Below are 18,633 nucleotides of genomic sequence, written 5' to 3' on the forward strand. Positions count from 1 at the left end.
TGAGCGTAACTCATTCTAAGTCAGCTCAGCTCCGACCTCTTCCTGAAAGACACCTCTATCACATCCCTATCAAACTAATAGTAACCAGCTGGGAACTGCTTATAGACAGAAAGCGACCCTTACTCAGCATCAAATGTCCCTCACTTGGCACTGATCCCATGCTTGATATATATTAGTTACATGGAATAAAATGGAAAAGCAGGAGGAGGCGACCATTTAACCTACAGGCTTATCCCGACTGCAGCCCCTGAGCCCAGGAGTAGGCTGCTGATCCACTCTAGAGGGCAGAGAGAGAAGCACATCAGATACTTGTTCTTAAACACACCCAGTCCAAAAGGAAGCAAAACCACACACTCTCAAGTCCAAAGAGGTCTTAACATTGATAACTGTTTTTCGATCCATGATAAATTTGAGGCAAGCTCTATGTCTCAATTCTTAATAGGTCCTGCTCTATTTTTCAAGGAGGATGGTACATTCTAACAGATATACAACAAAGTCATAACAAGTACCATCTGAGGTGTGGCCGGACACATGGAAGACTGGCCAGTTTTCCTTTTGTTCATAGGAAGGCCACATTGGGGACCAGCCCCCGACTGGCTAGGGCCGGAATGGGTTGGAATGAGGCCTGGGACAGGAGCTCTGAACGCTGGCCCGCTAACGCACCTTTCTCACGTTATAGAAGTCTCGGTGGGGGTTACTCTTCAACTCTTTGAACTCAGACATTTCATTTAACATCTCATGTAGGCTGAACTTGGATTCCAGAAAGTTCAGTCGCCGGTGACAATACGTCTTCCTGCAGGTCAGGAAGGAGAAGAAACCACAGTTGAGGAGAAGTCGCATCAGTTCTCCAGTCTGGAGACCTCCGGTGTCTGTGGGGACCCAGTCCTGGGTGTAAGGTCAGGATGGAGCAGAGAGGGATGAGAAGGGGCCAGCTATCCGCAGACCCAGCTGAACTGTGTAACCACAGCCACGTGCTCTATGAAATGCGTGGAGAGTCGATAGGGGCCAGTAGAGAGCTGACTGGAGAAGGCAATGGCACCCCACTCCAGTACTCTTGCCCGGAAAATCCCATGGACCGAGGAGCCTGGTGGGCTGCAGTCTATGGGGTAGCTAAGAGTCGGACACGACTGAGCGACTTCACTTTCATTTTTCACTTTCATGCATTGGAGAAGGCAATGGCAACCCACTCCAGTGTTCTTGCCTGGAGAATCCCAGGGACGGGGGGGCCTGGTGGGCTGCCGTCTGTGGGGTTGCACAGAGTCGGACACGACTGAGGTGACTTAGCAGCAGCAGCAGCAGAGAGCTGACCTCATACAGATTCCTTCTGTATGAGCTTTAGAGGTTTAGGCAATTAATCTCAAGCTACTGTCTCTCATGAACAAATACAGAGATGGTACTACCCAAGACTGAAGTGAGGGCCAAATTGGCTTAGGGTGTGAAGGGTCCAACTCAGCTTCGTGGATACTCAAAGAAAGTCTCCCTCTTTCAGCCCTTCCATCTTTCCACCCTCCCATCTATCCTCTGCCAGCTTTCATTCCTTGAAAGGAGTTTCACTTCTGTCCAGAAAATCAGTAATACAGTCAAATCCAAAGGCATGACCTTCCTGCCTTGGCTGTGACCAGATGACACCCAGAAGATTTCTCAGCCCTGAGGCTTCAGGACGAGGGGTGGATGTTCTACATCGTAGGCAGATGAGGGATATAGGGGTGTTGCTACCAGGACAGAAGTCCATGAAAGAACTGATGTCCCCACCAGCTTGCAAAGGCCACTGGAGGGTGGGAGCACCCACTGTTCTCAGCCAACAGCCAGCCCACATCCAGCCCAGGGGCCTGGCCACGTGCCTGTGCCACAGCTACACGGAACATGCAACCACAAATCGGGCCACCCTGCTCCCCTGTGGCCCCCAGATGCACACGGCTCCCTTGGCACCCAGGCACAGAGACCCTTGTAAAGAGCAGCCACCAAGCCTGGACCAGCACCACCATATGTGTGCCAGGATGAGCCCACAGCCAAGCATGGCAGAGTCTGGGTCAGACGGGATTCTCAAGGGCATCTTTCCCAGTCCCTCTCCTGGTAGGACTCGTCCTGACAGTCTCCCAGACAGGACAGCTGCTGCTCACACACCTCCTGGAACAGCCCTGTCCCCAAGGCTTCCCCTCAGATCCTCTGTTCACATTGACTGAGGCAAGCTCCCAGGGATCCCACTCTCCCCCCAGCTCTTTCCTCTGCCCTCAGATCACCAAGGACCTCGACCCACTCTGTCCATCCCCTCGGGGCCCACTCTCCTCCCGTAGAAACTGGCGTCACCCAACTCCCAGCAAAACCCAAATAGCAGGACAAGAGAGAAGTCCCTCAGCTGTGACCAGCTTCCTCTGCTCCCCCAAGCTGGGCACTCATGCACAACCTCCACTGCTGATTCCCTTAAATGCTCTCTGAGGAGCGAGGGCCCGAACTCAGGAAGACAGTTCCCTGCCAGGGTAGCTCCAGCTAAGCCTAGAAGCATCCTGGGAGTTGTGGCTCAGAGTTCCCAGGCTCCCTGCACTCCCTGCTCCAGAAACATGGAAAAACCAACACCGGAAGCAACAGTCTTCACGGCTCCCCCCACCATCTACCCTAAAGCCCTGGGCTGGTAACTCTCTGCATCGCTGCTGTCCGGCCTGGAGTGAGGGCTGACCATCATTTTAAGGTGCACAGGTGGCCACCGGCAAGCAGGAGCTCCACACCTGTGCATGCGGAAGGCACAGGCAGGAGCAACTCGAAGAATACGCCAGTCTGTGAAGAAAAATTGTCGCAAAAGCCCAAAAGCACTGGGAAGAGAGAAACCCACAAAGCCCTCTCTGGGGTGGTTTAACTGAGGGAAAGCCCAGAGCAGAAGGCCTGCCCTGGTCCCTTCTACAGAGCAGTGCTCCTGCAGAAACAGGTGGACTCACCTGGTCATGGAGAGGGAAGGGGACTTACGTGGGGCCATCCGTGATGAGAGCCAGGATGTGGCTCATGTCCACCGTGTAGGTCTCCAGGTCGGGGTAGGGTAGGCTGTGGGGCTCCTGGCGCTCCAGCATCTTCTTGTTGTCATACACATAGAGGATGCCTCCCTGCATGCGGACCAAGTAGCCCAGGTTGGGGGGAGCATTCTCCAGGCAATATGGGTCTTCTTCAGGCAGAGGGGGGGGATGAAAGTCTGAAAGACAGGACTGAGTGATAGTAAAATGTCCTTGACCTCAGGAGCTCACAGGGGCTCCAAAGTCACCAGTGAGGTCTGTCCTGGTTGTCTGACCTAAAACCTAACCACCCCAACCAGCCCCAGCATCTCACCTCCCCCTCCCTGCTTTGTTTCGTCTCCTTAGCACTTGCCGCTATGTAAAGAAATAGAGGAAAACAACAGAATGGGAAAGACTAGAGATCTCTTCAAGAAAATCAGAGATACCAAGGGAACATTTCATGCAAAGATAGGCTCGATAAAGGACAGAAATGGTATGGACCTAACAGAAGCAGAAGATATTAAGAAGTGGTGGCAAGAATACACAGAAGAACTGTACAAAAAAGATCTTCCCGACCAAGATAATCACGATGGTGTGATCACTCACCTAGAGCCAGACATCCTGGAATGTGAAGTCAAGTGGGTCTTAGAAAGCATCACTATGAACAAAGCTAGTGGAGGTGATGGCATTCCAGTTGAGCTATTTCAAATCCTGATAGATGATGCTGTGAAAGTGCTGCACTCAATATGCCAGCACATTTGGAAAACTCAGCAGTAGCCACAGGACCGGAAAAGGTCAGTTTTCATTCCAATCCCAAAGAAAGGCAATGCCAAAGAATGTTCAAACTACTGCACAATTGCACTCATCTCACATGCTAGTAAAGTAATGCTCAAAATTCTCCAAGCCAGGCTTCAGCAATACGTGAACCGAGAACTTCCTGATGTTCAAGCTGGTTTTAGAAAAGGCAGAGGAACCAGAGATCAAATTGCCAACATCTGCTGGATCATCAAAAGAGCAAGAGAGTTCCAGAAAAACATCTATTTCTGCTTTATTGACTATGCCAAAGCCTTTGACTGTGTAGATCACAATAAACTGTGGAAAATTCTGAAAGAGATGGGAATACCAGACTACCTGACCTGCCTCTTGAGAAACCTATATGCAGGTCAGGAAGCAACAGTTAGAACTGGACATGGAACAACAGACTGGTTCCAAATAGGAAAAGGAGTACGTCAAGGCTATATACTGTCACCCTGCTTATTTAACTTCTATGCAGAGTACATCATGAGAAACGCTGGGCTGGAAGAAGCACAAGCTGGAATCAAGATTGCCGGGAGAAATATCAATAACCTCAGATATGCAGATGACACCACCCTTATGGCAGAAAGTGAAGAGGAACTAAAAAGCCTCTTGATGAAAGTGAAAGTGGAGAATGAAAAAGTTGGCTTAAAGCTCAACATTCAGAAAACGAAGATCACGGCATCTGGTCCCATCATTTCATGGCAAATAGATGGGGAAACAGTGTCAGACTTTATTTTTTGGGCTCCAAAATCACTGCAGATGGTTAGTGCAGCCATGAAATGAAAAGATGCTTACTCCTTGGAAGAAAAGTTATGACCAACCTAGATAGCATATTGAAAAGCAGAGACATCACTTTGCCAACAAAGGTTCGTCTAGTCAAGGCTATGGTTTTTCCAGTGGTCATGTATGGGTGTGAGAGTTGGACTGTGAAGAAAGCTGAGCACCGAAGAATCGATGCTTTTGAACTGTGGTGTTGGATAAAACTCTTGATAGTCCCTTGGACTGCAAGGAAATCCAACCAGTCCATTCTAAAAGAGATCAGCCCTGGGTGTTCTTTGGAAGGAATGATGCTGAAGCTCAAACTCCAGTACTTTGGCCACCTCACGCAAAAGTTGACTCATTGGAAAAGACTCTGATGCTGGGAGGGATTGGGGGCAAAAGGAAAAGGGGACGCCAGAGGATGAGATGGCTGGATGGCATCACCGACTCGATGGACGTGAGTTTGAGTGATCTCTGGGAGTTGGTGATAGACAGGGAGGCCTGGCGTGCTGCGATTCATGGGGTTGCAAAGAGTCAGACACGACTGAGCAACTGAACTGAACTGAAGATGACTTCTTGTCTTTATCTTGGGTGGTAAATGTTCATCTTGTTCACTGCTGTGTCCCCATTTCCTAGAACCATCCCTGGCCAGTAGCTGGCACTTCATTTTTTTTCTTTTTAACTTAATTGAAATGAGCTTCCATCTTCTGGGTAGTTCAGGGACATGAAGCTTATTAAGACGGGCAGCTGCATCTTCTCCTAATAAGAGAACAGACAGGATCTGGGACTGCCCAGCAGGAATATAATTGTTCCTGTCCTTCCACATCTTCCTGAGCCCAGGGTGGCCAAGGGGCAAGATGGAGAAGCCAGCCGTCCCCATAAGCACAGAATAGGGAGCCTGTGCCCCCAGAGACAGAGCTGTCTGTCCCCACACCATGGGCTGTCAGTCCATAGGAGCCAGAAAACACCTCTTGGCTATTTCCCAGCTATGACTTCGAGCAAAATGGGACTTTACCTCCCGACCCTGTCTGCTCAGCTGAGGATGACGCCCTGCCTTAATGCGCTGCTGTGAGGGTTGCAGCGGCAGGTAGAGGAAGATGCTGTGTAAATATATCATAAGGCGTTATTCTCATCACTCTTGTAGTGGGTTTTCCTGGCTCTCGACAAGCTCTGTTCTGGCCAAGGAACAGGTTATGCTAAGTAGCAGTAGAACTAGGGGCTTCAACTCTGCACATCAGCCAACCCTGCATAGGGTCTGGGCTGTCCACTGCCAGCACAGGCAGGAGGAAATCCTGGAATCATCAATGGAAGGAAGGAAGGAAGGAAGGAAGGCGAAGCGGCTGGCTGAGTGTCTCCCATCAGAGCTCGGAACAGACTGTCCCTGGAGCAGACGTGAGCCATCCCAGGGGCTAAGGCAGCACAGAGAGGGAAAGAGATGCCACACACACCCCCATCAGGCATGAGTCCCAAATGCGGGGCAGTGCCCATGAGATGCTGGCAGTCCAAAAGCCTGGGTCAACCACAGCCTGCACTTTACCACACTCACACCCAGGCCCCCAGGACTCTGTTCTGTATAAAGTACACCTTTGACAGTCATTTCTGCCTGCCAACAGTGGAGTAAGTGGGATCAACCCTCAGACAGACAGGGAACTGGGCCCGGGAGGGCTGAGACTCAGAGCCCCAGGTGGTAACAGATGCCCAAAGTCCAGGTTCAGAGCTTCAAAGAAGCCGGAGAGGAGACATCTTGGCACCAACTCCACCCAGGGTCCTGGGTGCTGGCACAGACCACCAGGCCCTCATCTGATTCCCCACCACCAGCTTTCACGATCGAGGTCTCCTGTTGTCTTCATTCACATTGCTTAACTTACAGCCCCTACTGCCCCTGGATCCTTCACAGGCCAAACAGATTCCACCAGAAAGCATCCTGCCTTCTCCGATCCCCTGCTCCCTGAACTCCACAGCATCAACATAACTACTGTACCAATCACTCACTAGATCCAGGGGCTTCCCAAGTGGCTCTAGTGATGAAGAACTTGGCTGCCAATGCAGAAGACATAAGAGATGCAGATTTGATCTCTGAATCAGGAAGATCCCCTGGAGGAGAGCATGCAACCCACTCCAGTATTCTTGCCTGGAGAATCCCATGTACAGAGGAGCCTGGCAGGCTACAGTCCATAGGGTCACAGAGAGTCAGACGCAACTGAGCATGCACTAGATCCAGAAATGCACCAACTACTTCACATGCTTTCTCTCGTTTCATCCTCACAACAGGCCCAAAGGAGAGATATTATTAGTATTCCCATTTTACAGATTGAAAAACTGAGGTTTGGAGAAATAACTTCCTTTCCCAAGAAAGTGGTCTTTAGGTATTTAGAAAGTGGAGCTTAGATCGGAATGTGAGTATGCTGGACTCCAGAGCCAACTTCCCTGCCCTGAGAACACACCCTCTCTACCTACCCCCAATCCATGCACCTCACCACTAACTTGGTATTTACTGTCTGACTGTGTTTAAACATCCAGGCGGAGACTGCCCATCTCCCAAGATCAGAGACTGCCTTTCAGCCCCTCCACTCCCCACAACTTGTACAGCTCAGCTCAAAGCAAGGCACCTGGTGCACACGGAATCAACCCTTGGGGAAACTAGCAAAGAAATCAGTGTAGGAGAAGCCATCTGAGGGAAACACATCCAACCAGTAAGACATCCTGACCAACTCTCGGGCCGTGCCCCGCTGGAAGCCCAGCTGCCACCACAGCACCATACCTGGGAGGCCCTCTTCCAGGGGCGTGGTGTCCAGCCGCCGATGACCCAGGTACTGGGCCGTGGTGCGCGGGAAGCGGTGATAGGCGAGGCGGGCATACTTCTCCCGGATCATCAGGGCCTTGGCCAGGCTCTTGGCAGCCTGCTCATAGTCCTCCACGGTGATCTGCAGGAAAAAGTTCAGAGAGCAGGCCTGAGGCCGCTGACCTAGTGAGAGCTGCCGCAAGGTAGGCCCAGGACAGACAGCGGGGAACTTGGGTCTGAGGAGCATCCCCACCATGGAGGGTACAGTGGCTCCCTCTGCCTGACAGTTTGTGCACACACCGTGGTGTATGCTGCATGCCTGATTTCCTGTTGCAAGCCTCCGACTGAGGGGTGTGCCCTGCAGACGTGCAGCCAGCCCCGGTAACAATCTCAGCCACTAAGTCTCTAATGAGCTTCCGCGGAAGATGACACTTCACACGTGCTGTCACACGTGAACGCTGAGGGATTAAGTGCATTCTGGTGACTCTACTGGGAGGGGCTGCTTGCCTCTGGCCTCCTCCAGATTCTGCCCTGTGTACCTCTTCCCTTTGCTGATTTTGCTCAGTATCCTTTTACTGCAGTAAATCCTAGTCATGAGTGCAGCTATGCGCTGAGTCCTAGGAGTCCTCCTGGCAAATCACGGAACCCCCTAACACAGGAGGAGATTTGGGGCCGTTGGGAGGGAGGCAGGTACTCCAATGTGCACACCCCAGGCCAGCACTCAGCACATCAACCACAAGCCAGATGCTGCGGCACCCAGCACATGAAGAGGCCCAGCCTGGACCGTGTCCCTGATGGAGTGAGCATCATCATGATCAGTTAAGAAAATACACGGGTCCTTCCGAGTGCTCAGTCTGCTACCCCAGCCTTCTGATTCATCTGGCAGTCACCCCAATCCACCCAAGCAACACACGCTTATGGGATGGTTCCTTTCCATAAGTTTCACTTTGGTCCTCATTGCCACTCATCTCACCACTGGGGAAACAGAGACCCAGAGAGGATAAATCACAGAAAGTTAGAAAGTCACACTTCAGACCCTGAACGGATTGATTCCTGAAGCCCCAGGATGCTCTGCTTTCCCAGAGCTGCCTCGTACTCAGAGACAAATGAGATAAATGCCCACCTCCCAGTGCACGTGTTCATCTCTGTCTGTTGGGAAGGATGCGTGTGGCAGAAACCTGAACGTGCTGGGGGAGAAAACAGCCAAACAGTCACTCATTCATAAGAGGGGATAAGAGATGCGGAAAAGGGAGGTGGCAAGATGGAGCACAGAAGGAGGAAGGCTGGGGCCCACTCTGCTTCAGTGAAAAAAAAAAAATCACTTTTAGTTTTGAAATGTTGTGAACATACAGACAAGCACTGAAGATGACAGACACCTGTGCATCTACCTTCCGGAGCGGACAATTTTAACATTTTTATCACTGTTTCGGATGTCTTATATGTTTACATAAATAGATCATCTCAGATGCAGCTAAAACTCTACCCTCAGAGGAAGGTATATATCTTTCCATGCATGTGTTTCTACTTTTACTTTTGTTTCCCCCTTGCTTTTTATTAAGGAAGTAGCTTCTCCTTTCCTGACTACATATGTCCCCATAAGGGGGTATTAACTCCATTTTACACCTTCTGATGGCTTCTGAGAGCTCAGGTGAGCAGACAACACCAGAGACAAATACGTTCCTGCCCACGACAAAGCCAAACACGTCATCTGCAGGACTGACTGACTCAGCACAGCACGGGCTCAGGCCAGGCCTGGAGGTATCAGGCTCAGCATCCCACCAGACCAGCCAGCTTGTTACCACTGCACACCTCAGGCCTGGCAGCAGACCCATGGGGCCCAAGGCGACCTGCAAGGTCAGCCTGCCACTTACGAACTGGTGGCTCTCAGGGGACCAGTCGCCCGGTTCAGAGGCTCCGTGCCCTACAATGTGCCAACAAGGAGACTGATAGAAAAGAGCCAGTTAACACACCAGCCAATGTCCTCCCTTCAGCTGGCCCTCAGCCCCCTCTACTCTCCCTTTTGGCCACTCTGCCACATGCAGGAAGTTGGGTGGGCACCATGGATTCCTGGTCACGAAGCTATATCTCCAAACAAGGCCTGTGCTATTTGCAATCCAACCAAAATCCCCATCCATAGAAAGGAACTTAAAGTATGGTTCATCCACACAGTGGAATATTTTGCACCTGTTTTAAAAAAAAAAAAAAACAAGGAAGTTCTTGATAGAATGATATAGCGTTATCTTCAAGATATACTGTTAAGGGAAAACCTAGGCTCAGTATAATGTATGGTAACCACCATTTGTGTAAAAAGAAATAAATCAACTACATGAACATAGAAACCATGAGCACGGTAGGTACACAGTTTACTGTGTGAGAATAAATAAGAAACCAAAACCAATAACTGCCTCAGGGGAGGCGAATCGGGTAGCTAGAGGACTGCTATAATTCTGGGGCCTTTTAAGTTATAAGCCATATGCAGAGATCTTCTATTGATTTTGTTAAAATAGAAGAAAATGTATAAGAGTAATAAGTCACTCTGTAATACGAGTAATAAGTCACACTTCTCAGATACACTGTATAGCCTAAGAGTACTGTTAAAAAGAAGAGAGGATAACAAGCCAACTGAGGCATGAGTATAGGTTGAGGGCCAGGAAGGCAGAACCAAACCTGGAGCTAAGTGATGTTTCTCTTCAAGAAGCAATAAAAATTCAGCATCCAGCCAGGTGAAATTAGCACATTTTCAGTGGCTGAGTTAACTGACTTGGGGCAAACCAAGCTTGATCACATTCTTGTCAAGTTCGAGGGTCTCTTCCCGGTTCGAGGGTCTGGCCTATATTTAAGAACATGAGTCCAGGCACAGAGGAAGAGCTGAATCAGCAATACCTGATGGCATGCAAACCAATCAACACCAGGACTTGAATCCATTCAACATCTGAGAACTCTGAAGGGCCCAAACTGGAACCATCTCCAATGGGCTACAGGAACAGAGAGCGGGGTTCTGGGCTCAGAGACCACATGGAAACTACAGGCCACTCGATGTGCCAGCCTGCAGCCCCAGGCCCTCCCCACAAGGACAGCAGTACCCTAGACACACACCCATACCCACCACCTTGCCTAGAACCCTCCTTCTCTCCAGACATCTGCCTGCCATCTCCCGGACACTCAAAGACCAAGCCAGGCTTTGGGGTCTCGGCATGACCCCAGGGACCCCAGATTTTGCAAAAGGCGTGCTATGCAACACTCACACAGCCTCCAGAGAGCCCACGGAGATGCCTTACCCCAGCACAGTAGTCTCCACTGATGGTGACCCGCTGGAACTCGGGCACGGCATAGGGTGCAGGCGCAGGCAGGGGAGTGGCTCCGGGGAGCACGGGGGTTGCAGGAGATATGGCCGGACTGGCTGTCGGGGGACCCTTCCAATCTTGCTGTGTCGGCATTTGCAGAGACAGGGACTGGGATCGAATCATCTTAAAACTTTTCTTTCTAAAAGTCAAGGACATGCAAAAGTGAGAGACAACAGCAGCTAATCGGGGAGAGTGATGAAGACTCTCTGTTACGGACATGGCAGGAGAATTTGGCTCTGATTAATCAGCGGTGCTGGCCCTACCGTTAAGAAGTTTCTAATTATTCATGCCTTTCTCTCACACACGTCTCTCCACATGCAATATCCCAGACACCCCTCTATGCAGCCACTAAGAACTGCTTGGGCTGTGTTTGCACAGCACGTGGAGCAAGTAAGTAGGCAAATGTCTCAGAAGACAGACAGCAGGCCACGCAGCAGGGGTCTAACACCAAGGGCAGAAGAGGTGAGGACGATGTCAAACTGGCCAGCATGCTGTCTTCAGATAAGCCAAACTCTGAGTCCCAGCCTGTGAAGAGTCTCAATTACAGCGCATTTCACGAAGTTGATAATTTGGGGCACTGGAGCCAGAGGAGACTGTGACAATCAGCCAGTCCACCTCCTGTTTTCAAAAAGGAAGAGTCAGGGGTTCACAATGTGAAATGACTTCTATGAAGTCCTAGCCAGGCAGCTAGCACTCGGCGTCCCACCTCCCTGGCACCCCAACTCCCCTGCTGCTCCTTCCTCCAGCCTGGCAGTACCCTCCACCTGCTGCTGGCTCAGGCACAGATCTGTAGCTCTGTAATGGGAAAGTAACTGATCAGCATCAATTTCAGGTCCTCTGGACCTGTCACCTTGACACCAAAAGATGATTTCACAAACTCTTAGGGAAGTAGGCACAGGTTGGTTTAAACTGTCATGAGCTCATGCTTATTTGCAAGGCTGTTTTGTGAATACTCACCTTCCTCATTAACTAATCAGTAATGTTTCAAATGACACCACCGTAAGTTCTAGGATCCCTGGGCAGGAGGCTCAGCAGCAGGGAGATGACACCATCAGCACTCCCCTCTCCCATGTCTCTTTCTGTCTCCGAGGGAACCCAGCACTGCTGCCCAATGATGTCCAATGCCAACAACCAGCCGACTGCTTGCCCTCGTATGCCACGGGGCCCAGCAGTGTCCTGGGTACTATCCCAGCACAACCGGAGCCTACAGCCACCAGCGAAGGACTCAGTGACAACCGTGACCCTCCAGAGCCCCTAGCACCTGCCCCCTTCTCCAGGCACCAGTGACAAGTACAGGCTGTGGAGAAATCGGTAAACAGACCTTATGACTGACCCGGAAGCAGCTGTCTTCCTCCTGGCCCTTGGCCAGACCTCTTCTCACAGACCCACAGCCCATTTTTCAGGAACCACAGTTCCCTGCTCTGTCTATACATCCGCTGCTTGCCACAGCTCTCTGGTTCTTATCTGCCCATATGTGTTATCACCTCCTCAGGGACAAGGCTGTTTACACTTGGAAAGTGGAGGTGGTCCTTTTTCAGAAGTCTGTTTTTGCCCTGCCCCTGACCCTGCATAACAGATGTACTGGGTTTTTCAGGAAACCCAGGATGAACTCCAGGAACATCCAGTCAGGCTTTTCTGAGCCCGCCATCTATCCATCACATGGAGCTGAGTCAAACATCCCATTCCAAGGAAGATGCCAACTCATGCCTGTCAATCATTCCTTAGAGGCAGACTCACCGGAAGTGATGAGGTTCCCACTTTAGCATCTTTCAGATGTTCACACCTAGAGGAGCCATTACTTTGGGCTCCCTCTCATGTTCTGACAGGTTCAGCCAGACCCTGTAAGACTCTGGCCTCCATGTCGCTCATGTCTACCAAGCCACTGTTTTAATCCCTCTGCCGACTTCACCCCCAGAAGCCTCAGCCAATATTGCCTGAGGACCAATCCTGCTAAGGAGAAGCATGGCGATATCTAAGATGACAAACAGGTAAGAAAATTAACAAAAAAAAACACCAACCACGATCAGAAAGTTAGAAGGCTGCTTAAGGCAAGAGGCCACCAGGCTTATCCGAGAAATGACCATATCCCTCTGCCCCCACGAATAAGCCACCAGCTGGTCCCAACCCCCCCTCAATTCTCCTTGAAGACATCCACGATGACTCTAGTCTTGGTCACCAGGTGAGCTCCAAAATTACCACAGGTGAACACAGGCTGGGGATTTGGACTTTGTAGGGATAAGGTACAGGTTTAACAATAGATTGGGTCTAGACACCCTAGGCAAGTGCTTGAAACAACCAGAGCTAACCATTAGGCTCGTCTCTAAGAAAACTGGAAAAACTAAACAGAGCGCCCTGCATTATCTTCTATGGCTGCACGATAAACACGAGCCTGGTGACTGCAAGCAACCCCCACTCGCTGGCCCACAGATCTATACGTGAAACATCTGGGTGGGCACGGCTGGGCTCTATGCATGCCCAGGGTATCAAAAGGCCAAAACCAGGAGGTTGGCCACACTAGCCTCTGAACTGGAGACCCTGGGAAAGAGTCCACTTTCAAGAGTCCGCTTTCATGCAGGTGGTTGGAGAATTCATCTGCATGTGGCCCTACACTGAGGCCCTGGCTCCTCACTGGCTATGGGACAGGGCTCACCCTCTGATTCTTGCACACGGCGCCCTCCATCTTCTAAGCCTGGCACAGTGCCTGGCTCTGGCACTTGGAATCTCTGACCTCCCCCTCCGTGACCCCCTGAGAACACTCCCTGCACTAAGGGCTGCTGTGACCAGGTCAGGCCCGCTCACCTCCCTGCCTTCAGGTCCACTGAGCCACACAGCACAGCATAATCACAGGAGCGATGCCTCATCACATTCAGAGGGTCTGGAGATTAGGGAAGGACACCTCTGGGGGGACGTTCTAGAAACTCTGTCTACCACAGGTCCACATCTCATTCCCATTCTGTGCAGCTGAGGCTCAGCCACAAAGGTGGAGAGCGGCAGCTGAGTGACTGAGAGTGTGTGTGTGTCCTAGCCCTCTCAAGGCTGTCTGAAGCCCCACCTGCGTCACAACAATGAAGTTACCAAATGCTTTTTCTGAACTATAGAACCATGCAGTATCCTGGCAGGAAAGGATTTTAAAGCTACACACCCCAATCCTCTAAGGCAGCCTTTGTCTGAATACATCCAGGAACGGACAGCTCACTACATTTCTGAATAAGACGTCAGCAGTCAACCATTTATTCAAAAACCATTTCCCAAGGACCTACTCTGAGCCATGCCAATGCCAAGCACGCAAATACAAGGTGAACAAAACACGATCTGTTGCCACTGTTAGAAAGCACTTCCTCGTCACGGGCCAAGATCTGTCTATCCGCAGTTGCACCTGCTGCCCCTCGTGTGAGCCCTTGGGACACAGAGTAAGCAGGCTTGCTCTGCCACAGCTGGCCCACCCGCTCCCTTCCCCACCCACACACCTGGCAGAAATGCACTCCTGCCCAAGAACTGGCAGGGAGTGGGGCTATAAGGACACCAGCTCCAGCCCAAGCTTGCGGGCCCAACGGGCCAGGGAGCAGCTTTGTCTTCCCTCCTGGGCCCCAGGGACCTTCCTGTCCCACCAGACCCTCAGCTAAGGACACGACCTGGTCATCTGGGCTGTTAGCAGGCATCTCTCAGCACCTGTCTGCTGCCCCCACCTCTTCTATGGCCCTTGCCTGTCCCTGTCACTCTCTGTGTTCCCACCCTCACCCTGCCCACTCCCCAGCCCTTCCCTGCTCCTAGGCACTCCAGTTAAGAGCCCCAGAGCCTCCATGCTCTTCCAGAGAAGAGTCAGCATCTTCTGAGGGGCCTGCAGCCACTGCCCTGTGAGGTCTAGCCAGGGCAAGCTTTCACCAAAGGCTCTGAACAACATACAGTGGGTCAGGAGGCACAGTGGATTTCACTTTACTCAACAACGATGTGCCAGGTCCTGGGGCTAGACGGGTAGACAAAATACTCCTCTGACTCCAGAAGCTGACCTCGATGTCCAGACAGTTCAATAGATTATCATCACAGGACGTGGGTAGTGTGATGAGACGACCTGCTATTTCGGGATCCCAGAGGAGGCTCTAACCCAGACTGAGGCTGGGAGCCATAGAGCAAGAGGGTCAGAGAAGGCTCCCTGCCTCATTCCCAGAGGGAGAGGGGAACATTCCCAACTGGGAGACTTGTTTGAAGCCCCTCTATACACATACACACACACACACTCGGGTTGTTTTGGTAGCCCAGACCACTCCAGGTGAGAATTACTATGCTAAAGGCTCGAAGCAGGAGTCAGACACCAGCACAAGGTTTCATTAACAATCTGAACCTGAATGGCATTAAGTGGGGCAGGCATTCGCACTTCCACAGGCGTGTCTGCTCCTACTGCTTCCACTGATTCACGTGCAAGTGGGGCCCTGGGTCTAAGCAGGGGAGCAGTTGAGGAGCTGCCACCTACTCTGTGACTGAAACCAGAGACCTCAGCCTGTCTGAAAGGGAGAAGGCGGGCAAGCTGACTGTGACACATGCTGTATGGTGGGCACCAAAAGGTGGGTGTGCAGAGGGCATAGAGCACATACTCAGTGTGTCTGACTGCATGGGTGCAGCCGACTTGCACATTGAAGCCCGCCAGGGATGAAGGCAGAACCTCAACCATCTCTCCCTTCACCTCCCCCCGAGACCTACCACTGTCCTCCCGCCGCTCCTGACCATGTGTAGGTCTCTATGGACCTCGCTCTCCCTCTCCCCAGTCCTTCTCAGCTACTCTTCCTCCCCAGAGAGCACAGTGAAGTATGATCTTCCTTACCTGTTAAGTCTTAAACTCTCTTCTTAACTTTAAAAGCAGATAAATTAACCTGTTTCAAATGAAGCTCCTTTGTCAATGGCCCTGAACTTAGACGTGACTTACCCCTGATGTAAGAAGTTTCATAAAACAAAATGATTTAGCTGTGCTATGTTCGATTCATAACAAATATGTTTATATAGTTTACTCAGGGAAGTAATTGCTCTGGAGAGTCCCCTTTTGCTGTTGTTCAGTCGCTACGTGGTGTCTGACTCTCTGTGACCCCATGGACTGCAGCACGCCAGGCTTCCCTGTCCTTCACTATCTCCCAGAGTTTACTCAAACTCAAGTCCATCCAACAATCTCATCCTCTGTCGTCCCCTTCTCCTCTTGCCCTCAATCTTTCCCAGCACCAGGGTATTTTCCAATGAGTTGGCTCTTCCCATCAGATGGCTGTCCACTTTATACTCTAAATAAAAAAAAAAACTTCAGTGTGGCTTTTAAAAATGAAATTCATAATTCCTGTATCTGAATCAGTGCACGCTGAACATAATTGAAACTTCTCTCCGTGACTCAGCGTCATCATCGCATTATTCAGTCACCAGCTTAGAGACACTTTGGCCAAAGACTGCTGTGCTTTGAATTCTTGCGTCTGATTTTCATAATTATTCTGTTTCCTCTCTCACTGTGAACTGTTAAATAATAACAAAAACAAGAACACTAATGATGTCTAAGCACGTGTGCTAAGCAGCCATCCTTATTCGCTCATTTAATTCTCACAAGGTAGGTCCATCATCCTTTTTTGCAGATCAGGAAATAGGAACTTAAGGTCCTTGCCTGAGGCCACTCAGTCATAAGACACAGGCCATCACTTGAACCCAGCTGGTCTGGTTCCAAAGTCTGAGTTCATAATCACCGCACAACATGCCCTTGACTCTGCCTATAGAAGTCCCTCTCCCACTTTTAATTTGCTTCCTTAAATCTGTCACAGGATAAGAAACAAAATAACCAAGCTTATTAGAACTCAGTGTGAAATAAGAACAGAAGATGGGATGAGAATTGGGGGGGTGACAGCTAAAAGGTACAGGATTTCTTTCAGAGGGGAGGGGTTGAAAAAATGTTCTAAAATTGACCATGGTGACAGTTGCACTTTGCAAATATACTAAAAGACCATTGAATCGTACACTTCAAAAGAATGGATTATATGGTATGTGAATTATACCTCAATAAAGCTGCTTAAAAACGAGAAGTAGAGCGCCGAAGGAGCCCTGATGTGCATTTTGGCTGCACATCAGATATTCTTACAGGGTTGTCACCCATGCTGGCTACATTCCAGCTATGTATGTTTGCAGGGTGGCTGAGCTCTGGCTAGGTGAGATGATGAGATTCAAAGTGAACAACAGAGAGCTTCTGGGTGCCAGCAGGGTTTTCCAGTCTTCTTGTCTTTGCCTCCTAACTTTGATTCCATAGACAGCCTACCCCTCCCGCTCACCTTGACACTCCTTGAGTCTCAATAGAGGCCTGGTCAATGTCATCTTCCTAAGGAGGCAGAGAGGTCCCTGCAGCAAGACGTCACTGCTGACCTCCTGATCTGGCCTGCAAACCGAGCGCCTCTTTGAGCAGCCTGGGGTGCCAGCTCCCTGGAGAGGGCCCCCAGCCCTGGGAGGTTTATGACTGAGCCCAGTTCAGCTCTTAGAACTGCTGGAATCCTGACAACAGCCTCTGTGTTTTAGGGGCTCATCTTTCTTACTCACAATCCAAGTTTCTCATTCTTTTTCTAAGAAGCTATTTACTTCCAAGTTCTAGCTAGTGCCTTTACATTAGAGTTTAAATAGTCTTTTTTATTTTTTTTTTTAATAATAAGAGAGAAAAAGAGAATGGTTGTACAAAAAAGCTTTCTCCAAGTACCAGAAACATTCGGGCTTGTCAGAGGAGCCAGGGCGAGGGAGACCTTTTTCCAAACTAGAAGTCCCATCTAATGTCACAGTTTGAAACACAAATCCACAGACTCTGGGTATCTGGAAACCTGCTTCTGGCTCCAGGCCTGGGGGTTCCTTGCGAGAGGGCTCCATGTTACCAGTTACATTCCAGAGTGTCAGGGACAAGCAAGAGAAAAAGAGGAAGCTGCAGAGAGGATTCCACCTCCAGACGGTTCACTAAATATTTGCCTAACAGTGCCTCTACTGAGCAGCGAGGCTGAAAGCTAAAACTGGGGGTGCACAGCTCCAGAGGACACCAGGACGTCTGACAAGTAGTCCAGGGACCAGATTGTGCTTTGGCAGAAAAGGAGCCAGTGGGCAGCAGGGAGCTGTGGTCCAGGTTTCCCTCCATTCCATTCAGCGGCCAGCAATTACATCCTGGAGAGCAGTCCCCAGTATCTCCACACTGAACCAAGGACCCCAGGCCTGACTGGAGATGGGACAGCCTCGTGGTTAAAGTGTGAGGGTCTACATTCAAAAGACCTGGGTCACTTACTGGCTATGTGTCCTGATCTGTAAAATCAAGATAAGAATATCCACTTGATAAGCTTAATGTGGACCTAACAAAAGCAGAAGAGATTAAGAAGAGGTGGCAAGAATACACAGAAGAACTGTACAAAAAAGATCTAAATGACCCATGTAATGAGGATGGTGAGGTCACTCACCTAGAGCTAGAGCCAGACGTCCTGGAGTGTGAAGTCAGGTGGGCCTTAGGAAGCAATACTACAAACAAAGCTAGTGGAGGTGATGGAATTTCAGCTGAGCTATTTAAAATCCTAAAGGACGATGCTATTAAAGTGCTATACTCAATATGCCAGCAAATTTGGAAAACTCAGCCATGGCCACAGGACTGGAAAAAAGAATCCCAAAGAAAGGCAATGTCAAAGAATGTTCAAACTATCCTACCAATGCACACATTTCACATGTTAGCAAGGCAATGCTCAAAATCCTCCAAGCAAGGCTTCAACAGTATGTGAATGGAGAACTTCCAGATGTACAAGCTGGATTTAGAAAAGGCAGAGGAACCAGAGATCAAATTGCCAACATCCACTGGATTATAGAAAAAAGCAAGAGAATTCCAGAAAAACATCTACTTCTGCTTCATTGACTATGCTAAAGCCTTCATTGACTATGCTAAAGTTTGTGAACAAACTGCAGAAAATTCTTCAAGATGGGAATACCAGACCACCTTACCAGCCTT

At 50.1% G+C, this 18,633-nt stretch overlaps 1 protein-coding gene across 10 annotated transcripts in view; it reads right to left on the bottom strand.

Moving 5' to 3' along the window:
- The window catches only part of AMPD3 (adenosine monophosphate deaminase 3), a 50,997-nt gene that overhangs the window by 15,986 nt on the left and 16,378 nt on the right, over nt 1–18,633 (bottom strand). For 9 of the 10 annotated variants that reach the window (XM_086340067.1, XM_086340071.1, XM_086340069.1 and 6 more), the window contains exons 3-6: nt 10,596–10,800; nt 7,297–7,459; nt 2,959–3,178; nt 664–793 (exon numbers count right to left, since the gene is read on the bottom strand). In XM_086340067.1, coding sequence (XP_086196193.1) covers nt 664–793; nt 2,959–3,178; nt 7,297–7,459; nt 10,596–10,800 — 718 coding nt within the window. The remainder of the gene's footprint in view (nt 1–663; nt 794–2,958; nt 3,179–7,296; nt 7,460–10,595; nt 10,801–18,633) is intronic. The other variant, XM_086340076.1, reaches the window with a different exon arrangement.

This window comes from Bos grunniens, chromosome 15 (assembly GCF_055505025.1).
Source record: "Bos grunniens cultivar Pamir isolate PY7600 chromosome 15, Bosgru_T2T1.0, whole genome shotgun sequence".
NCBI classification, from domain to species: domain Eukaryota; kingdom Metazoa; phylum Chordata; class Mammalia; order Artiodactyla; family Bovidae; genus Bos; species Bos grunniens.